Here is a 16,154-nt window from a genome sequence, read left to right as displayed (position 1 = left end):
GTGTGTGTGTGTGTGTGTGTGTGTGTCGGCCCTGCGATAGACGGCGGCCTGTCCAGGTTGTACTCCGCCTCTCATCCAGTGGCTGCTGGGATATGCCCCACTTCTCGCCCCAGTATAGCTGCACTTGCTGCAGGGAATAATGTCATCATATGCGTGATGGAAATTAAGAGCAGGTGTGGTTAAAGTCAGTTTCTAGATCTGCTGACCGAGGCCACAGCTGTGTGTTATTTGTGATGTCACCAGAACGCTAAATCTGATGTGTTTTTTTTTCCTTTTTTTTCTTGGATTGATATGTACAGTGTACGTGTTGTTGTGAGTGGGTGGTGAACGTGCTCATGTCCAGACTTATTCCAAAGAACTAAGAAGGTGTGAGATCTGCTGCTCAACCTCCACACAGGAAGCAGCCATGAAATCAAATTACACACGAAAGAAGTCTTCCAGTCGAGTAAGCTGCTGAGAAAAAACAAACGCTGTTTACCCTGACACTGAATAGATTCAAATCAGCTGACATCTGCAAGCTTTGTCTGAGCTCAGAAGGTCCCAAGTTATTTGAGCCAAACCGCGGCGGTCCAAAGTCGAGGAACACCACGGGAAAAAGTCATTTAAAGAGGAATCCTGCCGCTCAGTAAAGCGGGAGGCTTCTCTCCGTCTGTCAGTGCACATTCTTGTCTCATATCTGCAGATGAATTAAACGAAACCAGGCAGTCAGACCTACAGGCCAGGACAAGTTTAATGACCATAAACTGAAACTAGGCTCGTTTCTCCCCGTAGCCGAGCGCCGGCTTCATCGCTTCATCTTTTTGACAGCAATGCTGATATGCTCTGGACCCCTTTTTGGGGGGGATGCGTCATTTTGATCAGCTGTTGACTGCAAACCACAGGCGTACAGTGGCGTGCTGTGTCTGGCGGCGGGTATTTTCTCCGTCGTCTCAGATGGAAGCGGCAGTTTCTTTAAAGCTGCAGTGTGGAGAATTTCGAGAAATGGAGAAATGCAGTATGGCACTGTGCACATTAGTGTTAGTAATTAGTGTGTGTAAGGTGATGTCTGTGTGTGAGTTTAGAATCAGCCCCTTTATATCCACCCAGGAGAGGGCCCCCTCATGGAGACCGCCATGTTGCACCACCATGTTGATACAGGAACCAAAAAGGGACATACTTAGGTCATGTTTTAAATTTTTTTTTACAGAGTGGCTGGAAGACTGAAGGAAAAAAAGAAAGAGGAATCAGTGGTTGTTCCACTTTAGAAGTGAAAATGTGACCAATGATGTCAAAGTTCAGTCTGCAATCTCACCACTAGATGCCACTAAATTCTGCACACTGTAGCTTTAACCCGAGACTTTAAACATGTGTTTAATATTTTTCAATTTTCAGGACACTGAGCAAGTTACAATGCACCCCCTCTGTGTGTGTGTGTGTGTGTGTGTGTGTGTGTGTGTGTGTGTGTGTGTGTGTATGTTGCAGAGGACAGCAGGGACCCACACATTCAGATTTTGCCTTCAATGCTGCTATTGTGCTCCTCTGCCAGATGAAGGAGTTTGTGTGGGTGCGAAGAGCCTCAGATTTTAGTCTTTATTAGCTGGGCTCTGTACAGAGCAGAACCAGGACCAGAACCAAGACTCATGCCTCAAAGGGCTTCTTGTCCATTCTGTCTCATCCCACCACCACCACACACACTTTATCAGACTCCAAAAGGAAGCAGGCATGGCCAATTAGCCTTGTGAAGTCCCAACTCTGAAACGCCGTCATTCGCACCAGTCTCATGTGTCCAGTGGTCAGCTGTCCAGTGGTGTCACTTGAGGGCCCCCCCCCCACACACACACACAGGCCTGTGCTGAACTTTATTGACACAATCTCTTCTGAAATAATGAAAAACAGCACAAGTATAAGAAAACTGCCAAACCTCTCTGCTTTTATTCTTACTTATATTGTTGCCAGGTTCAGTCATTTTCAGTAACTGCGGGATTATTATTAGTATTTATTTATTTATATTTGCCCTTGTTTCCTTGCTGGATTGTCAGGTCCATAAATATTTGGACAGTGAGGAGTTGACATGAAACAATCAAGATGTGCTTAAAATGAAGACTTTTAGCCTTAATTTAATGGGTTTCTCAAAATATTGCATTAAACATGTAGGAATTACAACCACTTTTTAAAAATAGTGCCTCCATTTTCAGAGGACATGTTATTGGACTAACTAAACATAACGATTATTTTCACACAAATCACCAGTTTTACAGCCTCTTTTCTTTAATCAAGTCCGGGGACGGATACATGAACATTTCCAACTCACTGAACATGTCTTAGGAGTAGATCTGTCTGGGGTAGGCAGTTCTCAAAAACTGAGTGACTTGTACAAGAAGAAGCAGAGTGAGGGAAGCCACCAAGACACACCTTTGAATGGGTTATAGGCTTTTGTGGCTGTGGTTGGAGAAATGATGCAGCTCTAGGAGCATCGCAATGGAGTGAAACAGAAGGATATTCTTCAAAAGAAGGCAAAGTTCCTGCTACAGTGTGTTAGAAGGCATATGGGAGACTCAGCCTAGATTTGATCTGTGTTCTTTTATGGAGGAATAAAATGGCAAAATATGAAAGTGGAATGAGGAAAAGTTGTCATAGAAACCTTTGTGGCAGTTGGATTCACTCTAATGGATTTCGTTTTTGCGTGTATATGTTTTCTTACTTTTCTCCATTGTAGTTCTCCTCACCTTTTTTTTTTTTTTTTTTAATTTCTGAAGGTTTTTGTCCTAACGGCGTAACAGTGCTGTAGAATGTTGCTCCCCTCTGCTGGCCCGTCTCTCTCGTGGCTCCGAGCTCACTGACTTCTCCTTAATGACGGCCTTTGTTAAACCCACAGACCGACTATTTTTGGGCCCCGCTGTAAACAGATCCCTCACCACAGATCGGGAATGTTTTCCACTTTGTGTCGAGGCTGTTGTGAGTACAGGAGCTATTGAAGCATATGGGTAGAAGATCTAAATATGAAGGCTGGTAGGGAACAAAAAGAAGGATTTAGAAAGAGGAAATGTGAGCAGGTGTCAGATGAAATGGAGAATTGTGGATCCAAATGGGAATCTCTGACATCAATGTTGGGAGTTGGAAAATATACCAGCCTGAACTCAGTCCTGTGCTGCCCCCTGTTGTTCAACAGTGGGAGAACCGGACCTCACAGCAGGATTTAAGATGATAGGCATTTTACTGATCTGGGGAGGACTTTAATCCTGAGATTGTAAAATGTCGTCCAACCTTTCCTCACGTTCTGCAAATATCTGGTGTGTCAGGCAGGAAGTGAGAACACCATGCTGGTTTCACATCACTTCAGAATCAAATGCCCTCGTAAACCGATGTGAGCCATTAAAACCTGTTTTGTGTCTTCTCACCACGGAATCCTTCAGATTTCATTCATGTCAGGAAAATTAGATTTAATTACCCACAAAATTCACTTCTCAACGTGTCGTGTTTCATCACTCATGATGAATCATCCACGAGTGTAAAGCTTGTAAAGAACTGAAACCTAGAACAAGTCAGACCGGCCGGCTCTTCCTATGTCAGCAGGAGACACAGGTAGTGTGATGTTTGTTTATTTTTCAAATGTGTCTGTGCAGCCCGGTGTCTCCGCCGTCATTTTGTACTCTGTCGGTAGTGGATTATTGCGTTTGTCTCTTGTGTTCTGCTGAGAGCTCAGATGTGCGTCATTTTGTGCTAATGAATCAGATTTAAGAACAGGAATCTGTGAACGGGGCTTATTTTTCTTTCTAATGGTAACCCTGCGATTCCTCGTCACCTTCTTTGCTGCCTTCTTGTGTCTTTTGCCCTCCTTCTGTCCCCTGTCCCCCCTGCTAACACCTAACTCTATCTCCTCTTTACCTCTCGCTTCTCTCCTCCTGCCTTCCCGCCCTCCGCCCTCTCACAGATGAGCCGACCAGCCCCAGCGCTGACTTGTGTGCCCGCCATGTACCGGCATCCTCCGTGGTGTCCAGCGGCATGAGTTCTGCGCCCGCCGTGGTCACCAGCCCTGTCTCCCCCACCTTCACCTTTCCCCTCACTAGGCTCTTCTCACAAGACTGCAGTGAGTGCCCCACCCCCACCTCCCCTGCATGTGACCTGAGGTGTTTACCGACCGTCTCACACGCTGCCTCCGCCTCTACCCGAGATGGGCGGCAACTCTGGAGTCACTGTTCTTGAGTGAAAATTGCAGCGGGGTGTCTCTGCTTTCCTTTGGCATGATGAGTACAGACCCGTTCTCACTTTGACACATGTGCATCCTGGAGGTCATGGTTTAAACCTCGTCAATAACTTGCAAATTCTTGGAGGGTTTAGGACTATGCCCACAATGAACCGGGACATTCCTTCACTGCATCCTGGTCTTATTTTAATTTTGGCATGATTTCCAAGATGATTGAAAGTTTCTTTATTCCGATGCAAGTTTAGACTTTTTTTGGCGTTCCTGTAGAGTCTGTATTGCTGTATGTGATTTGACATCCCGGAGAGGTTTTCCAGAAGCCCTGTGGTTGTGCTAAAGCTATACTATGGGTGTGCTACCCTGTGTATTGTGAAAGTGTAGTGACACGGAGCCACAACAGGGGGCGCAAATGAACGGTCAATAGATGAGCCAAAAAGTAACAATTTAATGTTGTGAAGGGGCACAACGAATACACAGACAATCTGAGAATATGATTACAGTCAATCCACAAAGGTGACGTGTGGGCAGGCTCGAGGATAGAAGACGTCTGTCCTGAGAAGAGCCGGAACCACACGATTTCCGCCACCACCGAACCTGGTGAATACTGGAGCCGCCAAGTCCCGAATTCCCAGGTGATCACCGTCCCCGACTGTCGGATCTGGTACTGCTGGCGAAGAACAAAGACAGTCAAGTGTGGGTGTGTGTACACCCAGTAACAACAACGGTGGGAATGCCACCTCCACCTCTCACACACACTCGTGCAGCTCCTGTCTCAAACACTTATCTGGCTGGGGTGTGAAGCGAAGCCGTCGCTGATTACGCCAATCTCCCAGATAAGGCACTCCACAGGAAAACAGCTGTAAAACGAGTTCAGACTAAGACACAGTTAGTTTTAAGGCTGAGAATATTACCTCCAAAGAAGTACGATATCTCGGCGATGAGGTGGAGATGACGTCTGGGTTTTATGGAGTGAGATGATGAAGAATGAGTGACAGCTGTCAGGAATTAATGAGTCACTCCCGGCTGTGTCCGTGGCGGCAGCGCCCTCTCGTGCCTGAAGCCCGCACTTCAGGCAGGGCGCCCTCTGGTGGTGGGCCAGCAGTACCTCCTCTTCTGGCGGCCCACACAACACTGTGTATAGGTATGCTACATTAGGGCTATGTGCAGTTTGTATTTTTACACCTGACATGGTACAATCCAGTGGTTACATTACCGGACCACGAGCTCAATCACATACATGAGCAACCGTGACCATCACATGCCAGTGTGGCATGGTTATAGATAGGGGTGTAACAGTTAACCAATAGCAATCGACAATCAATACTAACATAAAAGATACAGCTACATCGAAACACAGACACGCCACCCCACCCCCCGCCCCCAAATCGTTGGTTGGATTGAGTTTAATGTCATTTTTCAATTTGTTTCAGTGATACTTCCACATCTTCAAACTCCTATAAACTTTTTAAACATCAGGGCGACGCGCTTACGAGACACCTGTAAGGTAAAACAAACAAACAAACAACAGCAAAAAAAAAACAAAAAACATGTTCAATAGTGACAGGTGATATAACAGGTGAAAAAAAAACCATAGTCCATGAGCCAGTAGACAGTTCTGACCTAACCAGTCCCACTTAAAAGGACAAAAATGACACTTACAATCCATCCAAATTAAAGTTGCTCCAGTTTAGGTCAAAAGCGATGCAAATTATTGGGTTTTAAAAAGGAATAGTTTGCACCATCTGTTATGCTTACTTATCAAATTACTTGGACGTGTCAACACAAAATCTGTTCCAACAAAAGCGATTATGTGAGCTATATAGTTTTATTCCATAATAATAATAATATTATTATTATTGTTCACTCACTTATCTTCAACCACTTTTCTGGGTTTGGGTCGTGTGGATAATTATTATTATTAATAATATTTTTTTTTTTTTTTTTTTTTTGTAGGTGTACTGGCCAGTAGAATATGACACAAACAGTTTCAAATGATCATGCAGTGTTAAAATAATTGTATAACACAGTTACTCATACCTGAAGTCGCATTTTTCTTAAAATAGTTTTTGAGGTCCTACGACTTATAGTCTACACGTAAATAGAACCCAGTTTTCATATCACTTATCATTAAAGTTGAAATTCATCACACATTTAATTTATTTATGAATATTCATCATGTTTTTATCAATTTGTATAAAAACCACAGTGGACCCAATTTGTATAAATAATGTGATATATTGTAGAATCCAATGGATGTTGACTTTTTTTAACCTTTATTTTGGAGACCAAACATTCAGCACGTTAAAAATTATTCTATTTATTGATCCTATTAGTTCAAACAATACTTTTCACTTTTTCTTTTCTTTTCTTTTTTTTTACCCATACTGGAGCAACTTTAACTGAAATTGACCTTTGTCACAATTTTTGCTCCATAACTCCAGAACATTTAGTCATAAATAGTCGGAACTATACTTTTTTGGAGTCTTTATGATCAGACAAATAATGTGGTATACTTTTCAAAATGATCTGAGCATTTTTCAATTTTGACCCCTGTGCAATTCTTCATGGACCCCTACCTGGCTACATCTACCACCCCGGGATGGCCATCATACATTTATGTGTAGGAAAGTATACTGTTGCTGGATTATAATAAGCATTGTTTAGTTCCCCTAAATGGTAAAAACAAAAAAACCTGCTTGGTCCATGGACTATCATTTCTGAATCATATCATAGCCCATGTGTCCTGATACGTATTGTATTGTTTTATTAGATTCAGACAACTTTTTTGATCCCTAAAAGGGCAATTAATTTCACACCCAGTTACCCCAGACAAAAATACAGCAGTTAATCCACAATTATTACTAGATGAATGTAATAACTATTAGGAAGAAATACACAGTCCAATTTACAAACCGTGTCCTTCTAGGTTGCACATCGTTGAAAGTGAGAAGTGGGCTTTAGTGCACGTTGGATTTGTCGGTTGCATGCTTGGTGCAAAGTAAATTGTGCACACGTGGTCATAAGATGTTTGGTTTTTGGTTGTTTTTGTAGCAGGCATCAGGATCATATTCAGTGACTCCGGCTTGGTTTTACTCCCAGTCCCTTTAAAACGCGCAGCACTGAGTTTGACTTTTCTGTGAAATGCATGACGGTCTCTCCTTCTGCATGCCCGTGATGGTCACTCCAGCGTGTCACCCATCCACCACCTCTTCCTTCCTCCCTCACTATCCCCACCTGTTAATCCAGTGCCTTTCACTCTGGTGATTGGCTTCACATCATCATTCTCTTTTTCTTTTCTCTTTTCCTCTTTACTCTCCTTCTTCTCTCCGCTCATTCATCCTGTCACTGAGCAGGCAATATTAAATCCAGTCGCCGTTCCTCCTATGTTCTAGCCATCACCACGGAGCGCTCCAAGTCGTGTGACGAGGGACTCAACTCGTTTCGAGAGGAAGGACGCGTCTTCTCGTGAGTGCTACTCTTTATAATCACGTCTGTTAAAGCTGATCTGCAGGCAGCCACGTTTGTGTCACCATTGTGTTGTTATTTGTGTTGTTACCCGCAGGCGGCTGCCAAAGAGAGTGAAGAGTTTCTTCACAGACGGGGTGAGAATTCCTTTCTTTAACACACGAGCACAAAAAAACAGACACTAACTACAAAAAAACGGGCACTTTTTGAATCTTGAAAACACTTTTAGTTGCTTTAATAGGTGTGCATTTGGTTTCTGCACGAGAAGCTATGCAGCCAAACTTTATTTAGCCAGACATATCGAGTCAGATATTAGTTTTTACGGCTGCATTTTGCAGTAGACACTACTACACTGCAACCAGAGAGTTGCTGGTTGAATTCCCAGTTCATCTGTGGCAGTGTGGTTGTCTAATGCCAAACTGAAAAACCCCTTTGGCCATTACAAGCCAGATTTACACGTGAAGCCAAAGACATTCATGAGGATATTTTTGCTTAACAGTACTCCAAACTTTTGACTCAAAAGAACCGTAATTTACATTCACTTCTGAACAGCTGGTGGCCGTTTCCATTGGGAATCTCATTTCCTGCTTTTTCTATTTTCTGACCGTTTTTGGGTGAATCCTTTCAGAATGTAAATTTATGTATCTTGGCTGCAAAAAACACAGCTGTATGGGCGCGAAAACCTTTCACATCATCCCTCACAGGTCAACAAAAGGGGCACCGTAAACATTTATATTAACATTTAGAATATGTGGACCACCTTGATTATGTGCATTAGTTCACACAGTTGCCACCAGGGGCATTTCAAGCATGTAGAAAGTACGAGGTCTCTTAGATAATAAACCGACCCTTTTATTTTTTTTTTTAACTATATGGATTTGAATGACATGCGATTACACCAATCATGCTTGAACCCTCGTGCGCATGCGTGAGTTTTTTCACGCGTGTCGGTGACGTCATTTCCCTGTGGGCAGGCCTTGAGTGAGATGTGGTCCCGCCCTCTCGGCTGAATTCCTTTGTTTCACACGCTGCTCGAGACGGCGCGCGTTGCTTTATCAAAATTTTTTCTGGACCTGTGAGGAATATCCGAGTGGACACTATTCGAGAAATTAAGCTGGTTTTCTGTGAAAAGTTTAACGGCTGATGAGAGATTATGGAGTGTTTCTGTCGGTGTAAGGACTTCCCACAGAGCGGAACGTCGCGCAGCGCTCCCAGGCGACGTTGTCTGGCTGTTTCGAGCTGAAATCATCCTAATTTAAGGTTCTGTTGACCCAGGACGTCGTGAGAGAACAGAGAAGATTCAGAAGAGGCCGGCATGAGGAGTTTATGTGGACATTCCACTGTTAAAGGTCATTTTGTAATGAAAGAACGTGCGCGCAAATTCGCCGAGTCATTTCCGTGACGACGACGCAAATCTGTGTGCGCCGCGACCAGAAAAACACCTCCGTGTTGAAGACCATTTGTAAAATTCAGGCAGCTTTTGATGGCTTTCAACAAGTGAGTAACTGAGAAATTGTTTAACAGCTTGGGCATGTTCCAACTTGCCTGTTAAGATTTCCAACGGAGGTGTTTTTCCTGCCGCGACCCCCCGCGGTCGGGTCCAGCCCGACATGCGACTCTGCCCGCACGTTCTTTCATTACAAAATGACCGTTAACAATGGAATGTCCGAATAAACTCCTCATGCCGACTTCTTCTGAAAGTTCTCTGTTCTCTGACGACTTACTGGATCAACAGAGCCTGAAATGTGGAAGTTTTCAACTTGAAACGGCGAGACGCTGCCGCCTCGAAGCGCAGATCGCCGTCAGGCGCCATGGACCGTCCTTAAAGCGACACTACCAGACCAAAATCTCTCATCAGCCGTTAAAATTTTTACCGAAAACCAGCTGAATTTATTGAATGGTGTCCACTCAGTTGTGCCTTACAGTTTTGAAAAATTTTTTATCAAACAAAGCAACAGTCTCTGAGCCATTCCTAAACAATGAAAAAAATCGACGAGCGTGTGGACGACTCCTCACTCAAAGACTGCCCACAGGCGAATGACGTAACCGACAGGCGTGAAAAAACTCTCGCATGCCCACGAGGGTTCAAGCATGTCTGATGTAATCACACGTGATTCAAATCCATATGGTTTTTGAAAAAATAATAAGGTCGGATACTTTTCTAATAGACCTCGTACATCAGTGGACCCATAGGGTTTCACAGCATGTGGTTTCAATTGTTAAACAGTGACACTGTTGAATCCTTGAAAACACTGAGCACCACCAACATCTAATCAGTTCATCTGTTTTAAAGAGGGTACCTCTGGTGCAAGTTACAAGCTGTGTTTCAGGGCTCCATGAAGCTGAAAAAAAATGGATTAAATGATGTTTTTTTTTTTTTTGAACATGTTTCAGTCGCTGGACAACCTCGAAAAAGCAGAGGAGGTTCGATCTAAACGCCACTCAACATCAGAGCTGGGAAACATCACTTACAGCGACGTACGGCGGGAAGGATGGCTGCACTTCAAACAAACGCTCACAGAAAAGGGAAAGGTGGGAAGAGCAGAGATCATAAGGAACAAACACTGAAGAGCACAAAGGCCCCCTCGTGTGTTAAACTACACCTCTTCTTTCTTTCGCAGAAGGTGGGCAGCGGCATGCGCCCGTGGAAGAGAGTTTTTTCAGTGCTTCGCTCCCATTCGCTATTCCTTTATAAGGACAAGAGGGAGGCGGTGCTTCGCGGGGCCACTGTCGGAGGCGGGGCTGAGGATGAACAGCCAATCAGTATCCGCGGCTGCCTGGTGGACATTGCGTACAGTGAAACCAAACGTAAGCACGCCTTGCGGCTGACCACGCAAGACTTCTGTGAGTACCTGCTGCAGGCGGAGGACAGAGAGGACATGCTGGAGTGGATACAGGTCATCAGGGAGAGCAGCAAGACAGACAGCGAGGTCAGAGGTCATCTGTCACCTATCAGCTGTTGGCACAGTCACACTGAGGGCTTTTATTCTGAAAGACAGCCCACACATTTGTAATGCCGATACTTTGTTGCAGGAACTCGGCTTTTCCAGACAGGCGCTGATCAATAAGAAACTGAATGATTACAGAAAATACAGGTAGGCCAAAGGATGGTTAGGCTCTTCTGAGATCCCCGTGTCTCTGATGTAGAGTTTGGCATAAGTGGTGCACCACCTATAGACAGCTTTGTTAACCTCTAATTGAAAATGGAGGGATCTCAGAAGATCTGTATTAATCAAACTTAAACACAGTTAAGTTGCTGCTTCTCCTGAACTGTTCTGATGCTGCATTCCATCCTTCTCACCTGCTCCCCCTGCAGTCCGACTGGCGGTAGTAAGCCTGACTCCTCTCCTAAACTGCCCCGCATGAAGCCTCCGTTCCTGATGGCGAAGACAGAGAATGCCACTGGGGCGCCACGCTCCCCCAAACCTGAGGGCAAAGGTCAGTGTCCATGTGTCCTACAATATAAACATATCCTAGAATCCAAAATGTAGCTCAGAGTGCAGACAAAGTATATTTGAACTTTAATCTTGACTTACACAAATTGCAAAAATAAAACATAATAATAATAATGTTAAACAGAATTATAAACTAAATCAGACAATTTTTCTGTAATTAAAAAAGGAAGCAAAGTTTTAAGCCAGTTGCCATTTTTGACACAACTTCAGTTGTGCGTGGAGAGTGATGAATGGGTGGCTTTTTTGTTGAGAGGCAGGAGCATGACCTCTGTATCACCTACATGGCTAAACCACACCCCCTGACCTACAAATCATCCACAGCAAAAACACGACTTGAGAACAAGATGAGAGAAAAATACGACTAATAATTTATCTCCATGTCTTGCTTGTTGCTGAGCAGATAATTCAGTGGGTTCAGTATGTAGACCTGGGTTTGAGTCTCCGTCTCCTGGGTTTGAGTCTCCGTCACACTGCCTGTCTGTGTTCTTGGACAAAACACTTTCCATGAATTGTTCCATCTGTAAATGGGTTCCACCACTGACTAAGGAAGTAAACCTGCAGCGGGCCGAAGCCGTTGACTGTCCACCACTTTGTGCTACTACTAGGGGAGCTACGACCACTACCTTTGCACCCACCCCCCCAGGACTAAACCAAACCAACTTTTTTAGGTTCCTTAGATGACCCCAAAACACAATCAGGATGTTCCCAAAATAAAAACCGGCCTCAAGCCAGTTATCCAAGATGGCTGACAAAATAGGTTTTTTCACTAAAACATCAATGATTTCTGTCATTATTAAGTCTATTGTTTGTTCCAAGTATGTATTTTAATGATAACGGTCTATTGGCGGCCATTTTGGATGCCATTTTGAATCTTAAACCCATTAATGAATTTAGTTTAGGCACAAATGAGTTGGCTGTGACCTGCAGTGGTCTTCCCATTGAATTTCTGTGATATTTAAGTTGTTTAAAGGTTTTGTGTAAAAGTGTTTTAGTGAAACAACCCTATTTTGGTGGCCATCTTGGATAACTGGCTTGAGGCCAGTTTTTATTTTTGGGAACATCCTGATTGTGTTTTGGGGTCATCTAAGGAACCTCAAATAGTTGGTTTGGTTTAGTCCTGGGGGGGGTTTCCAAAGGTAGTGGTAGTAGCTCCCCTAGTATACTGGGGGGAAATACAGATGGCCGGGCCTCAGGGCCTCTCTAGGTCTTACTGCACTCTCTACTTCTTGAATAAGAGATTCAAGTGGAACAAAAAGCTTAGAATTATTTCAGGTGTATAAACCAGAAATAAGTACAAGTTGTGCCAATGGTTATCATCAACATTACAATGACGTCATAGCAGGTGCCTGAATATTGGCCAGTTTTGGAAATGTTGGAAAAAAGTTGTTAAACTGCAAACTGTCGGCCAGTTAGACTGTCGTCAGCACGCTGTCAGTGTTTGTCGATGGTCAACACAGACAAACAAACAAACAAAAGGGAGACAGAGCCAACATTCAAAGGTATGGGTCACATTTGTAATCGCACCGTCAGCAGCTTATAACTTGTGACAGTATCGTGACGTCATTATGATCGCATGCATTACACCAAAAATTACTGCATCATTTTTTGTCACATTTGATGGAAGCATTAATGGCACAGAGATAGAGCCTTATGCAAAACACTTTTGTTAACTCTGAAATTTATTTTTTAAGTCCCGTGGGATCGTATGAATATGCCACACCAAATCCAACAAACTCCCACACATCCAGATAATTTGCATAAATGCTACCAGTCTCCTGGTGACATAAACCTCATGTGAACAGTCGCGTTCTTATTGAGAAACTTCCTAATCTGATACCAGTTAGGAGTTATTCCACACATCAGGTGGTGGTGACCTGTGAGGGTGTGGATTTAGGGTTTTTTCATGCCATGTTTTTAAGTTTCATGCTGTTGTGTCATTCATACATTTAAGGAATGTAGTGAGTCACACCTTGGTAGTGGTTTCATTTTGAGGGATCAGTGCTACAGGATATGATATGCTGTGATAATGACTAGAGCTCTTGACAAAATTTTGTTGTACCTGCATTAATGATAAATGTCCACCAGACGGAGATAGTGCTCCATTTCAAGAACCTTAAGTACAAGCTGCTGTGGGACACGATGACGAACAACCTGTTGGTTATACTAGTAGATAATACAAGTTTTTTTTTGTGATGTTTTGTCAGATGAGAGCAGCCCACCAAAGTCTCCATGGGGCATCAACATCATGAAGAAGTCAAAGAAGGCTGGACCGAAGGCTTTTGGTGTGCGGTTGGAGGAGTGTCAGCCGGGCATCAACAACAAGGTGAGTTAACAAAATCCTCTCTCTCTACCCGACTGCAGGAAACCGAATGCTAAATGTGTGGTTACATCCCACGGTGTACACCACAGTTCATTCCAATAATCGTGGAGATTTGCTGCGGTCTGGTGGAGGACATGGGTCTGGAATACACTGGAATCTACCGTGTACCAGGGAACAACGCCATGGTGTCCACGCTTCAGGACCAACTCAACAAGGGAGTCGACATCAACCCAGCAGAGGAGGTGAGGACTAACTACCACATGTTTAGGACACAAAATTTATAAATAAGAGATCAGGTTCAGTCAGATTCATAGTCTCGCCTCTGTCTTTGACTGTCAACAGAAGTGGCAGGACCTCAATGTTGTCAGCAGCTTGCTCAAATCCTTCTTCCGCAAACTCCCAGAGCCACTTTTCACCAACGGTGAGTCCTGACGTGTTACAACAAGCTGCAGCACAAATACAGTGTGGCCCTGCAGTTGAATAAAAATGCCTTCCTGAAATATTTCTGCTGTCTTCACAGACAAGTATAATGACTTCATTGATGCCAACCGGCTCGAAAATCCATCAGACAGGCTGAGGACCATGAAGAAACTGGTGCAGATGATATTACTGTTGTATTTAAATGCATTGAATTTGAATCATTTCCTCACTTGGCATGTGTGCGTTTGTGTGACGTCCAGCAGGTTCGACAGGCTGGTCCTAACTATTATTTCACTCTTCACAGATACGAGACCTCCCAGATCACTATTACCATACCCTGAAGTTTCTCATTGGCCATCTAAAAACTGTAGCCGACCACTCAGATAAAAACAAGGTGTGTAGAAGAAAGACCCGTCTTTATTTTACATATGTGACATTGTATCCTTTGGATAAATGTCGCGTGTTTTATCTTTATTATTTGTTCGTGCCACAGATGGAGCCTCGAAACCTGGCGCTGGTATTTGGGCCGACTCTGGTCCGGACATCTGAAGACAACATGAAAGACATGGTCACACACATGCCTGACCGCTACAAGATCATAGAGACGCTCATCCAACATGTGAGCGCTGCTACACACATGCACATCTTGAATGAACTTTTTGTATACGAGAATGCACTCATGATGAAGGTTTTTAATGTGCTGTTTTTGTAGCATGCCTGGTTCTTCAATGAAGAGGTCGACAAGGATGAAAAGGTACATTTCTCATATTGTGAGAATCATTTTGGAGTTTATAATGAAAGCTTAAATACAGAGTTCTTAATGTTCGAAATACATAGTAAGATAAGCAGAGTGTTTCGGCTTTTTCCCATCTATCCTGCCATTGTTTGCTTTGTTTACATTATGAAAGCATTTTTGGTGATGAGTTGGACTTTGGGACCAGTTACAAGAGGTTTTTTGCAAAATGGGCTATGATCACTGCCCCCTACTGGCCTCTTAAAACAGAATTGCTGGATGTAATTTTCTCCTTCTTTCCTGTTGGTAAGGCACAGTTTTTGTGCAAACAGGTTGTTTATTTGGTGAATCTGAACTATTCTAGAATATCGCCTGTAAAGTTGTTGGTGTTAATAGTAATACCATAACAACATTGTTTCAGTGGCAACAACCTGAAATGCACCTCTGTAGTTTTTTCCTCCATTGATTCAGGTTGTCATTGCCTTAAAAGTGACAACACTCCAAAGCCAAACGCACATCTGTCTACAAACTAAACATCTGCCAGTACGCTGAACTGCAGCCCACATGGGGGAGGGCAACAAGACACGTGCACGTCTGTGCACACATCTCTGATCTGCTTGCGTAATTGCAGTGGGAAACTAAACAACCTGGTGAAAGGAAAAAAGAAACATGCACGCTTTGGTCCAAACTTTTGGGTGTAAAAATGTTTTTTATTGAATTCAGCTTTGTGCATTTAAATGTTATTATTGAAACCAGAGGGTTGCCACCAAAACCCCTCCCCTAAAAAGCAGGACACTTTGAATAAGGATTAAAATGTAAAAATAATAACTATAATAAAAAATATTTTAACAAGCAACACATTATTATATTGTACTTTAGGGTTTTTTTTTTTTTGTTGTTATTGTTGTTTGTTTTTTGTTTGTTTTGCAAATCTTCACATTGACAGTTCTTTGTTTGCACCAAAACACTAAGACAGATTCCCCGTAGGTGAAAACCATAAACCCACTTGGGAATAAAGCTGATTCTGATGTGCTCAGAGATTATGAATAAGTAAATAGAAAAAAATTAAACATTTCGAAGGCAGACAGTCCAGAATTAATAAAGCTGTGTCACTCATCGAAATACCCAAAAACCCAGTTCATTAATTTTTACGTAAACATGAAAACAAACCCAAACACGTATGTGTTGTATGTAACCACAGATCACTTGTGGTTTCCTCAGAATGAGTGTCAATAACAGGAGACACCTGGATCAGATGATCATATTTATTCCTTATCATAGTTGTGCAGTTTGTGAGAATTGAAGCCAAATGACTGCCAGCACCAGACGTATGTGTCTGCTGATGTTCTGTGTCTTCTTTCATGTCCACATGAGCTACAGCATGGGTGCCCAAGTTCGGTCCTCGAGATCTACCTTCCTGACACTCTTAGTTGTCATCCTGCTCCATCCTACACTATGCCAGGAAAACAATGAAATAGACCTGCAAAAGCACAGCTTCTAGAAATGAACTCTGATGCAAAAAAAATATATTAAATTTCTTATTTTGAGTGCTTTCATTCTGTGTTGCTGAACAAATGATTG

At 43.2% G+C, this 16,154-nt stretch overlaps 1 protein-coding gene across 7 annotated transcripts in view; it reads left to right on the top strand.

Moving 5' to 3' along the window:
• Window positions 1-16,154, top strand: part of arhgap23a (Rho GTPase activating protein 23a) — a 201,235-nt gene that overhangs the window by 171,686 nt on the left and 13,395 nt on the right. For 4 of the 7 annotated variants that reach the window (XM_034189548.1, XM_034189546.1, XM_034189543.1 and 1 more), the window contains 14 exons: window positions 3,911-4,066; window positions 7,534-7,645; window positions 7,743-7,782; window positions 10,040-10,177; window positions 10,267-10,575; window positions 10,679-10,740; window positions 10,962-11,083; window positions 13,305-13,423; window positions 13,510-13,662; window positions 13,763-13,841; window positions 13,941-14,014; window positions 14,145-14,234; window positions 14,334-14,459; window positions 14,553-14,594. In XM_034189548.1, the coding sequence (XP_034045439.1) occupies window positions 3,911-4,066; window positions 7,534-7,645; window positions 7,743-7,782; window positions 10,040-10,177; window positions 10,267-10,575; window positions 10,679-10,740; window positions 10,962-11,083; window positions 13,305-13,423; window positions 13,510-13,662; window positions 13,763-13,841; window positions 13,941-14,014; window positions 14,145-14,234; window positions 14,334-14,459; window positions 14,553-14,594 (1,622 nt within the window). The remainder of the gene's footprint in view (window positions 1-3,910; window positions 4,067-7,533; window positions 7,646-7,742; window positions 7,783-10,039; window positions 10,178-10,266; window positions 10,576-10,678; window positions 10,741-10,961; window positions 11,084-13,304; window positions 13,424-13,509; window positions 13,663-13,762; window positions 13,842-13,940; window positions 14,015-14,144; window positions 14,235-14,333; window positions 14,460-14,552; window positions 14,595-16,154) is intronic. The other 3 variants (XM_034189544.1, XM_034189545.1, XM_034189547.1) reach the window with 3 other exon arrangements.

The sequence above is a fragment of the Thalassophryne amazonica genome, chromosome 16 (assembly GCF_902500255.1).
Source record: "Thalassophryne amazonica chromosome 16, fThaAma1.1, whole genome shotgun sequence".
NCBI classification, from domain to species: domain Eukaryota; kingdom Metazoa; phylum Chordata; class Actinopteri; order Batrachoidiformes; family Batrachoididae; genus Thalassophryne; species Thalassophryne amazonica.
The sequence above is the reverse complement of the archived record's forward strand: the minus strand, read 5'-3'. Positions and strand labels throughout refer to the sequence as shown.